Below are 11005 nucleotides of genomic sequence, written 5' to 3' on the forward strand. Positions count from 1 at the left end.
CTGCGACGCCCAGTCCGGGGACAGTCAGGGGTCTGTCCTCACGAGAGCCTGGGGCGCTGTGGCTTCCTATTTCTCCACCTGTCAGTGGAACGAGCCGAGAGCTGGGGAGGGGTGCCGGAGGGCGGGGTGGGTGAGCCATCCGGAACCCCAGGACAGTGGACCTAAGAAGGGGCACCAGCACCGACCGCAGTATGGTCAGCGAGTGGGACAGGCCTGGCCGCCGCCGCCCGCACGGAGTCCCTCGACCGCGCTCCAGCAGAGGGCGCTAGAGGACAGGCAGCGGCTCCTTGCGCCGCGTGGAACTTCGCACCCAAGCCCCGGACTTCGCAGCATCCAGCAGAGCGCGGGCCGGCGGGGGCGCAGGCAGGGCGGTGGGATAGAGGAAAAAAGAGCTTGGATCACTGCGAGGATCGTAGGGGAGAGGGGGGCTGGGGTTCCCATCCCGAGCAGGAGCAGAGGAGCACAGGATTCAGGGTGCGCCGCGGCTGGAGGGCGTCAGGGTGCCCGCGGGCTTTTGGGACGTCTCTTGAGCTTAGCTCTCGGGGTTCTGGGCGCCTGGAATGCTGCACGCCAGGGCGCGGTGGGCACCGGAGGCGGGGTGCCCTCTGGGTGCCTCAGTGCGGGGCCGCGCCCGAGCCTGGCCGCACCGGGGTGACGGAGTGGGGTCGCCTCTCAAAGGGTAAATATGAATCTTGCCTTATCTGGCTCCCGCGGGCTCTTCCCTAAATTCACCTTGGAGAAAGATGGATCATGTGAGCGGGACTGAGAGCTTTATGGAGCCGAACTCCCGCGGCTGTAAATCACCCTGTCCTCCTGGGTATAAAGCGCCTGTCCATCCCGGCGTGGGAGAGAGGAGACGTTCACTGTCCCCTGACCCCCAGCTCAGCGCCGGCTCCAGGCCCAGCCAGGTGGGTGCCCCGGGCCAAAGGGCAGTCGGACTTGGGGAGTGGGGACCTTGGAGGGGTCCAACCGGGTGCTGCCGCTTCTCCTTTCTTTCTTCCTGTCCAGTGAGAGGGGCAGATTCCGTGTTTTCTCTTCCCCTTTCCCAGCGCTTCCTCTAGCACCCGAAGCCCCCACCCTGCGGGTCAGGAACTCCCTAGTCCCCAAATCTAGGGATGAGATGGGGGAAGGAGAGCTGTCGGGGTTGACCTGGAGTTTTGTCTGCTCCTCCCCAACAGTAATCCCTCTAGCCTTCTCCAGTCGCCCCCGCCATGTCCGAGGAGGTGGCCCCGGGCCCCAAGGAGAGCCCCCTGGCGCTGCGGGCGGGCCCCAGGGAGGTGTGGAAGAAGGGTGGCCGCCTGCTGTCCGTGCTGCTGGCCGCGAACGTGCTGCTCCTCGCCTGCACGCTCATCAGCGGCGGAGCCTTCAACAAGGTGGCCGTGTACGACACCGACGTGTTCGCGCTGCTCACCACGATGATGCTGCTGGCAATGCTCTGGATCCTCTTCTACCTCCTCCGAACCGTGCGCTGCCCCTGCGCGGTACCCTACCGGGACGCGCACGCTGGCCCCATCTGGCTCCGAGGTGCCAGGGGAGGTGGGGGCGAGGTGGGGTGGGCACAGCAGGGAGCTGCAGGCTAGGGCTCTCACAGGAGTTGCAGAGCCCAGGGTGACATATAAGGGTGAGAGTTTGCCTAGGGAGGACCAGGAGGACCGGAGGGTGAGGTGGGCTGCAGTTAAAGATAAAGAGGAAGGGAAGGGGTCCTGGGGAAGGGATAAATAGAGGGATGGGGCGGGACCTCTTTGTCCCCTAGTCCGAAGATTGGAGAAGGCTGGCTGAGGGAGGGCCTTTGATGGAGAGCAGGAGCCAGAAGACAGCAGTCACTGAAAGAGCCCAGCCAGGGCCCTTTGCGGTATCCACACAGCCCCAAAGAGAGGGGGGCTTGGTAGCAGGTCCATCCATCCACCCACTCAGTCATACACTCACCCTTCCATCCACCCATTCACCTTTCAGTCTGTCTATACACCTATCCACCTATCCTCCCACCCTCCCCATTGATCCATCCAACAGTGCACTCACTCACTTGTCCACCCACCCATCTAGCTTCCCATCCTCAGGGCCTGTTCTCAGCTGGGCAGGCCTTCTCTCCTGCCTCTCTGATCTACCACCACCACCCACTCGCCCCTGGTTCTCAGGTGGACTGGTGCTGTTTGGTATCTGCACCCTCATCATGGATATCTTCAAGACCGGCTACTACTCCAGTTTCTTTGAGTGCCAGTCGGCCATAAAGATCCTGCACCCTGTCATCCAGGCTGTGTTTGTCATCATCCAGGTGGGTGGAGGAGTGTCGCTGTGTGGAAGAAAGGAGCTAACACTTGGCCATTGGAAAGGACCCAACAGGGGATCGGACACCTGAGCTCCACCCGCCTCGTATCCTGAGCTATTAAGTAAACTGGGGACAGGGCTGTAGAGAGCATCACAGGAGTCCATCAATGCGGAAACACCTCATAATGAAGTAATATCGCAACGTGAGCTCCCACTTGGAGCTCTGCAATGTTATTTCAACTTAAGCAGTGCCAGTAGTTAACACCTGGGAGGTGTGAGCTGTGACAGCCAGCCCTGTCTCCTAGAACCTGGCCTGCCCTCCTTGGGTACCCGTAGGGGGCTTCTGTGTCAGTCCAGGCTCCTGCCAGCTTGGTCCCTCTGTTCTGTATTTGTTTGGAAAGTAGGGTAGCTTGTAACTGGGATTTCTCAAACATTCATTTTGTAGTTGTTGTTGCATAAACAATACTTTGAAAGATCTTCTGATTGAGCTGAGATGGGACTGGGCTTAGATGGGATCAGAACAGCCCCCAGCCCTCTATCATGACCAAAATGGCATGGATGATGTCCTCCCCAGAAGCATCACCCCTGCTGCCCAGGTTTTCACAGTTTAGCACACGTGTGGTTGTGGCATTTATGTAGCTTTAGCCTTTTATATTTTATGGGTTTGAAGAATACTCAGGTAAAATGAAAATATAGATATCCCCACATCACCAAATGCCATAGCAGGGATTCACAGGCAGCCAGACAGTAGCAAGGCCTGGTACGGCAACAGAGGAAGAGGATGAGCAGGGGATGCTGTCAAAAGAAGGTGAGAAGTCCACAGAGGCTCCTTCTACCCTGAGCAAGACCTAACCTGAGGCTGGCCTTGCTCCCAGAAAAAAAAAAAAACAAACTAGGTAGTCAGAAATCTACTTGACCCCCACCTCCACACAAAATAAACCCCACCACGGGCAGGGTTTTACATGTAATGTTTTGCAAACCTTTAAAGAATGGAGAACCACTATTTTATACAAACTGTGTCAGAATAGAAAGAGACAGTGTTCCCCACCTCATTTTTTTTCTTTTTCCTTTTTTTTTTTTTTTTTTTTTTTTTTTTTTTTTTTTTTTGAGATGGAGTCTCACTCTGTCGCCCAGGCTGGAGTGCAGTGGCACAATCTTGGCTCACTGCAAACTCCGCCTCCCGGGTTCAAGCAATTCTCCTGCCTCAGCCTCGCGGGTAGCTGGGATTACAGGTGCATACCACCACACCCAGATAAATTTTTTGTATTTTTAGTAGAGATGGGGTTTTACCATGTTGGCCAGGCTGGTCTCAAGCTCCTGACCTCAAATGATCCATCTGCCTCGGCCCCCCAAAGTGCTGGGATTACAGGTGTGAGCCACCGCACCCAGCCCCCACCTCATTTTGTGAAACTAAAATGAACCTAATAACTCGGTGTAAGGTTCGTCAGGCAGAGAGAACAAGATGGCATGGACATGGGTGCACTGGAGTTTTGTCCATCTATGGAGTAAATGACTCTCACCAATGTCTCTCAATACAGACCTACTTCCTCTGGGTCTCCGCTAAAGACTGCGTTCACGTCCACCTGAATCTGACCCGGTGAGAGCTGCAGCTGCATGCCTGTGCCCAGTATGCTGGTGTTCACCTTGCAGGAGAGATTCGGGCTTTCCACCCCGGAGCAGGGCCTCTCTTTATGTCCCCTGGGTGGGGTTGCAGCCAAGGCCTCCTTGCTTTGTCAGGCTGACTTCCACTACTTTGTGGGGCCCTTTCTCCCAGGGGAGGGAGTGGTGGTGGCCCCCGGGAAAATCTCCTAGCCCTCTCTTGGGTGGCATACCAGCCAGGCTGTGTTCCTAGCAAAATCAGCTTCCCTGTTCACACAGGGCCTGGCTGCTTTCTCATTTCTCAACACCAGCTTTCAGTATTGCTCCCCAACCTGCCAAAGGGTCACAGGCTTCTTTGTCCTTGCCCCCAACCCCAAACAGGTGTGGTCTCATGTTCACACTCACCACCAACCTGGCCATCTGGATGGCGGCTGTGGTGGATGAATCTGTGCACCAATCCCACTCCTACAGCAGCTCTCACAGCAACGCCAGCCACGCCCATCTCGCCTCTGACCGTGAGTTTCCTCTTAATGCTGGCCCTGTGGCTACCAGGCCTTGGGCTGGGTGCTTTGCAAGTTTGTAACGTCAGTCTCCCATGAGGGCATGGAGGCAAAGCAGAGAGCCAGGGACCTCTCCTGCTGCAGGATCTACCTCTGCAGGATAGGTGTAGGTGACCCCAGAAGGGAAGTATCGAAGCACACTTTTATCCTTCAAGATGCAGCCCAGGCCCCCCATCCAGTCTCCATCCCACCAAGAAGGACCCAGGACCAGGAGCAGTGGCTCATGCTTGTATCCTCAGCACTTTGGGAGGCCGAGGCAGGTGAATTGCTTGAGCTCAGGAGTTCGAGACCAGCCTAGGCAAGATGATAAAACCCCATCTCTACAAAAAATTAGTCGGGTGTGGTGGTGCATGCCTGTGGTCCCAGCTACTGTGGGAGGCTGAGGTGGGAGGATCGCTTGAGCCTGGGAGGTCGAGACTGCAGTGAGCTGTGATTGCGCCACTGCACTCCAACCTCGGTGACAGAGTGAGACCCTGTTTCAAAAAAAAAAAAAGAGAGAGAGAGAGAGAAGAGACCCAGACCCAGAATCCAGGAAGAAAGGGCAAGAGTGATCAAGCTGGGAAAAGCAGAAGGGAGGCAGAGTGGTTCTTTGGTGCAAACATGGATCAGATGCGAGAGCCTGGGGAGGAGGAGAAGGTGAGAAATAATCATGGCATTGCAATGTTAATGGTGACAATTTACTGAGGTCTGTATGTCAGGCACTGTGCTGAGTGTTTTAAACACCGCATTTAACCCTCAAGACTTCCCTGTGAAATAGGTACTGTCCCCATTCCCACGCATAGGTGCAGAGACTAGGGCAGCAAGAGCTTAAGTAGCTCACCCAAGGTCTAGCACTAGCATTCATATCCATCTTTGTTTTTAACCAATATGCTAAACTAGGGAGGAACGGGATCCAGTCTCCAGTCTTCATTCTCTGGACTTCTCTAGGGTCCCCCAATAACCAGGACCAAACAAAATAACTAAGACATGTATGCTCCTAGCATGGGTAGGTCCAGCAACAAAAAGCATGGCCCCTGCCCTCAGAGAGACCCCAGCCCAGCAAGCCTTACAAAGGACTACCCTGAACAAAGAGGACTCCTGAGGGTGCAAAACCAAATCAGGGAGGTGATGGACTTCACGTGGGGGCCTGCAGACTAGAGAGAGGCCTGCCGGAGAAGTACCTGTCCCAGGGTCAGAAGTCAGGCAGTTTGCATCCACTCTGCATTTACAAGTCACATCACCACGTTGAGCTTCAGTTTCTTCATCTGCAAAACCAGCAGGGCTAGTTCTTAGGATGAAAAGAGACACTTGCCAAGGCCCAGAGTATCCTACAAATACATTCTGGAGTCAAGACTTCTTTCCATGTGGTACAAACAAAAGTAACGGGAGGTCATGGTGGAGACTTGGGTACAGCAGCTGGCTTTCTGGGCTGATTCAGATGGTGGGAAGAGCCGTGAGGAAGCTTGAACTTTAGAGGTTCCCAAGAGCCACTTTCTATCTCAGGGAGCCAGAGCACGAAGGGATGGAAGGAATGGAATGAGGTAAAGTGAGCAGCCCTGTGGTTCAGACTGTTTTGTTTGTTTTGTTTTGTTTTGTTTTGTTTTGTTTTGTTTTTGAGACAGAGTCTTGCTCTGTTGCCCAGGCTGGAGTGCAGTGGTGTGATCTCGGCTCACTGCAACCTCTGCCTCCTGGGTTCAAGCAATTCTCCTGCCTCAGCCTACCATATAGCTGGGACTACAGGCACATGCCACCATGCCTAGCTACTTTTTGTATTTTTGGTAGAGACGGGATTTCACCATGTTGGTGAGGCTGGTCTCAAACCTCTGACCTCAAGTGATCCACCCACCTTGGCCTCCCAAAGTGTTGGGATTACAGGTGTGAGCCACTGCACCTGGCCTAGACTGTTCTTACTGAGCACTGATGTATCTCAGTCTCTGGCACACAGTAGGTGCTCAAAAAATATTTGTGAAGTGAAGGAGTGTGCCACACCCTGTGAAGGCATGAGGGATACCATGGTAAATATAGCAGGCATGAGAGACAGGGACCCTGCCCTTAACAAAGGTCACAGGCTAGGTTGGGCGTGATGGCTCACACCTGTAACCCCACCATTTTGGGAGGCTGAGGCAAGCGGATCACTTGAGGTCAGGAGTTTGAGACCAGCCTGGCCAACATGGCGAAACCCTGTCTCTACTAAAAATACAAAAATTAGCAGGACGTGGTGGCGGGCGCCTATAATCCCAGCTACTTGGGAGGCTGAGGCGGGAGAATGGCTTGAACCCGGGAGGTGGAGCTTGCAGTGAGCCAAGATCACGCCATTGCATTCCAAACTGAGCAACAAGAGTGAAACTCCATCTCAAAACAAAACAAAAAGGGTCACAGGCTAGGGGTGAGACCTCTCTAGGAAGGTGGGAGGACAGTCCAGCCCTGTGTCTCTCTCTCCACAACAGAGCGTGCGGGCAACCCAGTCAGAGGAGACCCCTGCCTCTGCAGCACGGCCGTCTGCCAGATCTTCCAGCAGGGGTACTTCTACCTCTATCCCTTCAACATCGAGTACAGCCTCTTCGCCTCCACCATGCTGTACGTCATGTGGAAGAATGTGGGTAGATTCCTGGCCTCCACCCCTGGCCACAGCCACACCCCATCCCCTCTCAGCGTCTTCCGGGAGACCTTTTTTGCTGGCCCGGTTCTGGGCCTGCTGCTCTTCGTGGTGGGACTGGCTGTCTTCATCATCTATGAGGTTCAAGTGAGCGGGGGTGGGGGCCGCACCCGGCAGGCCCTGGTCATCTACTACAGCTTCAACATTGTCTGCTTGGGACTCACGACCTTGGTCAGCCTGAGTGGCTCCATCATCTACCGTTTTGACCGCCGGGCCATGGACCACCATAAGAACCCCACGCGCACCCTGGACGTGGCCCTGCTGATGGGTGCTGCCCTGGGTCAGTACGCCATCTCCTACTACTCCATCGTGGCCGTGGTGGCAGGCACACCCCAGGACCTGCTGGCAGGGCTCGACCTCACCCATGCGCTGCTCATGATTGCCCAGCACACCTTCCAGAACATGTTTATCATCGAGAGCCTTCACCGAGGACCGCCCGGGGCTGAGCCTCACAGTACCCCCCCCAAGGAACCTTGCCAAAACCTCACCTTCACCAACCTGGACGCCTTCCACACCTTGCCTGCCTGCCCACCTACCCCCAGGCTGGTTAGCCCCAGCCCCGCAGACCAGCGAGAAGCAGTGGCCATCATCTCAGCCCCCAGAAGCCAATGGAGACGCCGGTGCCTAAGAGACATTTCTCTGTTTCTCCTGCTCTGCAATGTCATCGTGAGTAGCTGGGGCAAGAAAGGGTGGGCTTGGGAGACGAGGCTGAGGAAGGATGCTCTTGCAGGCTTAAGCCCTTAGCCTTCTCTGTCTTACCCCCAGCCCCCCTGAGAATCTTACAGCTCTCTAGGAAAGGAGCAGGTTCAGGGGAGGCCAGCTGTAGCTTTGGGGCAAATGGCATCTCAGGGCACACAGAGAAAATGAAATCCTAACATTCTGGCATCTAGGCAGCGGATGGAGCTGGAGGGGTCGCAGGGAAGGTTGATACAGGAGCTGGGCAGAGGTGAGAGGGAGCTGAGAGCTAATGTGGAAGGCGGGGCCCTCACCCCCCAGTGGAAGGTGTGACTGCTCCTGGGAACTTGTGACCTGCCTGCTTCTCAGAATAATTGGAGCAGCCTCAGGAAGTAGCAGAGACCAGCGTAAGTGTGAGCGGTCTGTTAGCAGAGTGAAGTGGGAAGGAGGGTGTCTACAACAGCCACCCCCTCCCCAGTGACTCAGCGAAGATTAAGAGCAACAGACTTGGCTGGGCACAGTGGCTCACACCTGTAATCTAAGCACTTTGGGAGGCTGAGACAGGCGGATGACTTGAGGTCAGGAGTTCGAGACTAGCCTGGCCAACATGGTAAAACCCCATCTCCACTAAAAATATAAAAATTAGCCAGGCATGGTGGTGTGTGTGCCTATAATCTCAGCTACTCAGGAGGCTGAGGCAAGGAAATTGCTTGAACCCAGGAGGCGGAGGTTGCAGTGAGTTGAGATTGCACCACTGCACTCCAGCCTGGGCAACAGAGTAAGACTCTGTCAAAAAAAGAAAAGCAACAGACTTCACCCAATACAAATATGCTCTCTGTATAGAAGTACCCCAGGGCAGAAACACTGGTAATGAAAGTACATCCCAGCAGGGAAATGCTCCTGGTGTTTCTAGTACAACCCAAGACAGAAGTGGCCCAGTGGGGGCTTATTATTACCTCTGATATAGAAACATGTACCTATGTGGGTACATCTCAAAGAGAAAAAAAAAAATTTTTTTTTGAGACGGAGTCTTGCTCTGTCGCCCAGGCTGGTGTGATCTCAGCTCACTGAAGCCCCGCATCCTGGGTTCACGCCATTCTCCTGTCTCAGTTTCCCGAGTAGCTGGGACTACAGGTGCCCACCACCACACCCAGCTAATTTTTTGTATTTTAGTGGAGACGGGGGGTTCACCGTGTTAGCCAGGATGGTCTCAATCTCCTGACCTCGAGATCTGCCCACCTGAGCCTCCCAAAGTGCTGGGATTACAGGCGTGAGCCACTGTGCTTGGCTGAGAAAAAAACACTTCTAATGAAGTTTCACTCAATAGAAAAACAATCCTTTCAGCTGTAACCTCCAATAGAAAAATATCCCTAATACAGAAAATTACTTAATGTGGATATATCCCAGTACAGAGCAAGAGTGCCACAGTGAATTGTACCCCATGAAATCCTACCTGCATAAGGTACACCAGCGGCCCTAAGAGTCATTCTTGGTGAGGTCCCACTCTGAAGGACCATCCACCAGGTCATGGGCCCCACAGATGTTGCCAGGCAGGAGCCTTCCAACACAATCAATTTCACTTCAAAAAAAAATGTGGTCATCAGTTTCTGACCCTACCAGTAGAATCATTAAGGCCCAGACCTTGGCATGTCTTGGACTGGCTTTGGTGCCTGGCCCCCTGCCCTCTGGCCCCACCCTCACCTTCCACCCAGGCCTGGCTTATAGGCTAGGGGCCACCTTCTGGGAGGCTATTCTTGCTCCGGGTATCTGAGCCTAAATCACCTCCAGTAGCATCTTCTCCATCTCCTTCATTTTATAGGACAGAACAGGCTCAGAGGGGACTGTGATGTGCCCAAAGATGAAGTTAATCAGGGGTAGGGGTGGGGCTAGCCTAGAAACCTTTGTTCTTTGCTTCTTACCCACACCTGAACCTTCTGAGCTCATAGCCAGAGAGGAAGCAGGATTCCAACTTCCACCTTCTCCCACTCCTAGGAAGGGAGAAGGGGATAAGGGGAGAGCTGGAGGGCAGAGCTCAGGGAGGGTAGGGGTGGGGTGGCCTTCTGTCTGAACCTCAAACTCCCTGCCCTGAGCCTATCTGATTCACCCCCACCCATGTGCACACAACCCCCCAGGACAGAGCTGCTGATTTTGCTGCTCGTACCTCTTCTTCTAGTGAAACCTCTTCTCCTCTCCCTGATCCCACACTGAGGCCCTGCTAAAATGTTGGAAGAGGCGATCACAGGTGGACTCCTAGCCTGGGGATGGCAAATTCAGTTGGGCTTACTTCCTGAGCCCCTTAGAGAGTGCCAGGTCCTGTCCAAAATGCTAGAGCTGCCCATTCACGGACACCCAGACCTCCCTGTCCACCAAGCTAGAAAGATGGGCCCCCATCTAGCCACAGCCCAGCAAAGCCCACAGCATCATCCAGGCCAGCTCCTGAAATGCTCCTCTCTCCACACAGCTGTGGATCATGCCTGCCTTCGGGGCCCGCCCTCACTTCAGCAACACAGTGGAGGTGGATTTCTACGGTTACTCCCTCTGGGCAGCCATCGTCAACATCTGCCTCCCTTTCGGCATCTTCTACCGCATGCACGCCGTCTCCAGCCTGCTGGAGGTCTACGTGCTGTCCTGAGGCCTGCAACAGACGTGGGGGGCAGGAAGAGGGGGCTCAGCTCCTGTGCCCACTCAGATACCCTCTGGGAATGAATCCCAGCTGGCGCCATATGACAGTCCATTTCCTGCTGGTCTCAAGAGTGGAATTTTCACAAAAGTTATTTTTCCAGGTTCAATTTTTAAATCACAATCAGGACAGGCCCATCCACCCCAGTATGACCGTGCGGCATGAGGTGACTGGGGAAGGGAGACCTCTCCTGGCAGCATTGCTAGGACCCAACGAGATCTGGAAGTGCTGGCTCTGGCTCCCTCTCTAATCCTGTCCTGTGGCCTGGCCAGTGCACTGCCTGGAGCTGGAAACCAATAAACCTGTGATTTGGCCCCGTCCCCACTGTTTGTCTCTGTTGTTCCATCTGAGGTGGTCACAGGAGAGGATCTTGGGAGTCAGAGCGGGAAGGGCCCCTGGAGATTTTCAGATCTCAAGCTTTGCAGTGTAGTGAGCAAACTCCAAGTGACAGACTAGCTACAGAGTGGGTGACTGGAGTTCTGAAACTGTCATCTTCCTCTTCCCTTTATCTCCAAGCGACATACTTTTTTTTTTTTTTTTTTTTTTTTTTTTTTTTTTTTTTTGAGACAGTATCTCACTTTTTTTGCCCAG

The 11005-nt window shown here is 54.4% G+C and overlaps 1 protein-coding gene across 1 annotated transcript; it reads left to right on the top strand.

The window, feature by feature from the left end:
* Positions 1 to 847: 847 nt before the first annotated feature.
* Positions 848 to 10731, top strand: OTOP2 (otopetrin 2). The gene is made up of 7 exons (XM_010387641.2): positions 848 to 908; positions 1179 to 1524; positions 2136 to 2272; positions 3804 to 3862; positions 4246 to 4379; positions 6851 to 7725; positions 10196 to 10731. Exons 2-7 carry the CDS (start codon positions 1212 to 1214, stop codon positions 10364 to 10366), a joined length of 1689 nt encoding a protein of 562 aa, XP_010385943.2. The 5' UTR covers positions 848 to 908; positions 1179 to 1211; the 3' UTR covers positions 10367 to 10731.
* Positions 10732 to 11005: the final 274 nt, after the last annotated feature.

Source organism: Rhinopithecus roxellana, chromosome 19, assembly GCF_007565055.1.
Source record: "Rhinopithecus roxellana isolate Shanxi Qingling chromosome 19, ASM756505v1, whole genome shotgun sequence".
NCBI classification, from domain to species: Eukaryota; Metazoa; Chordata; class Mammalia; order Primates; family Cercopithecidae; genus Rhinopithecus; species Rhinopithecus roxellana.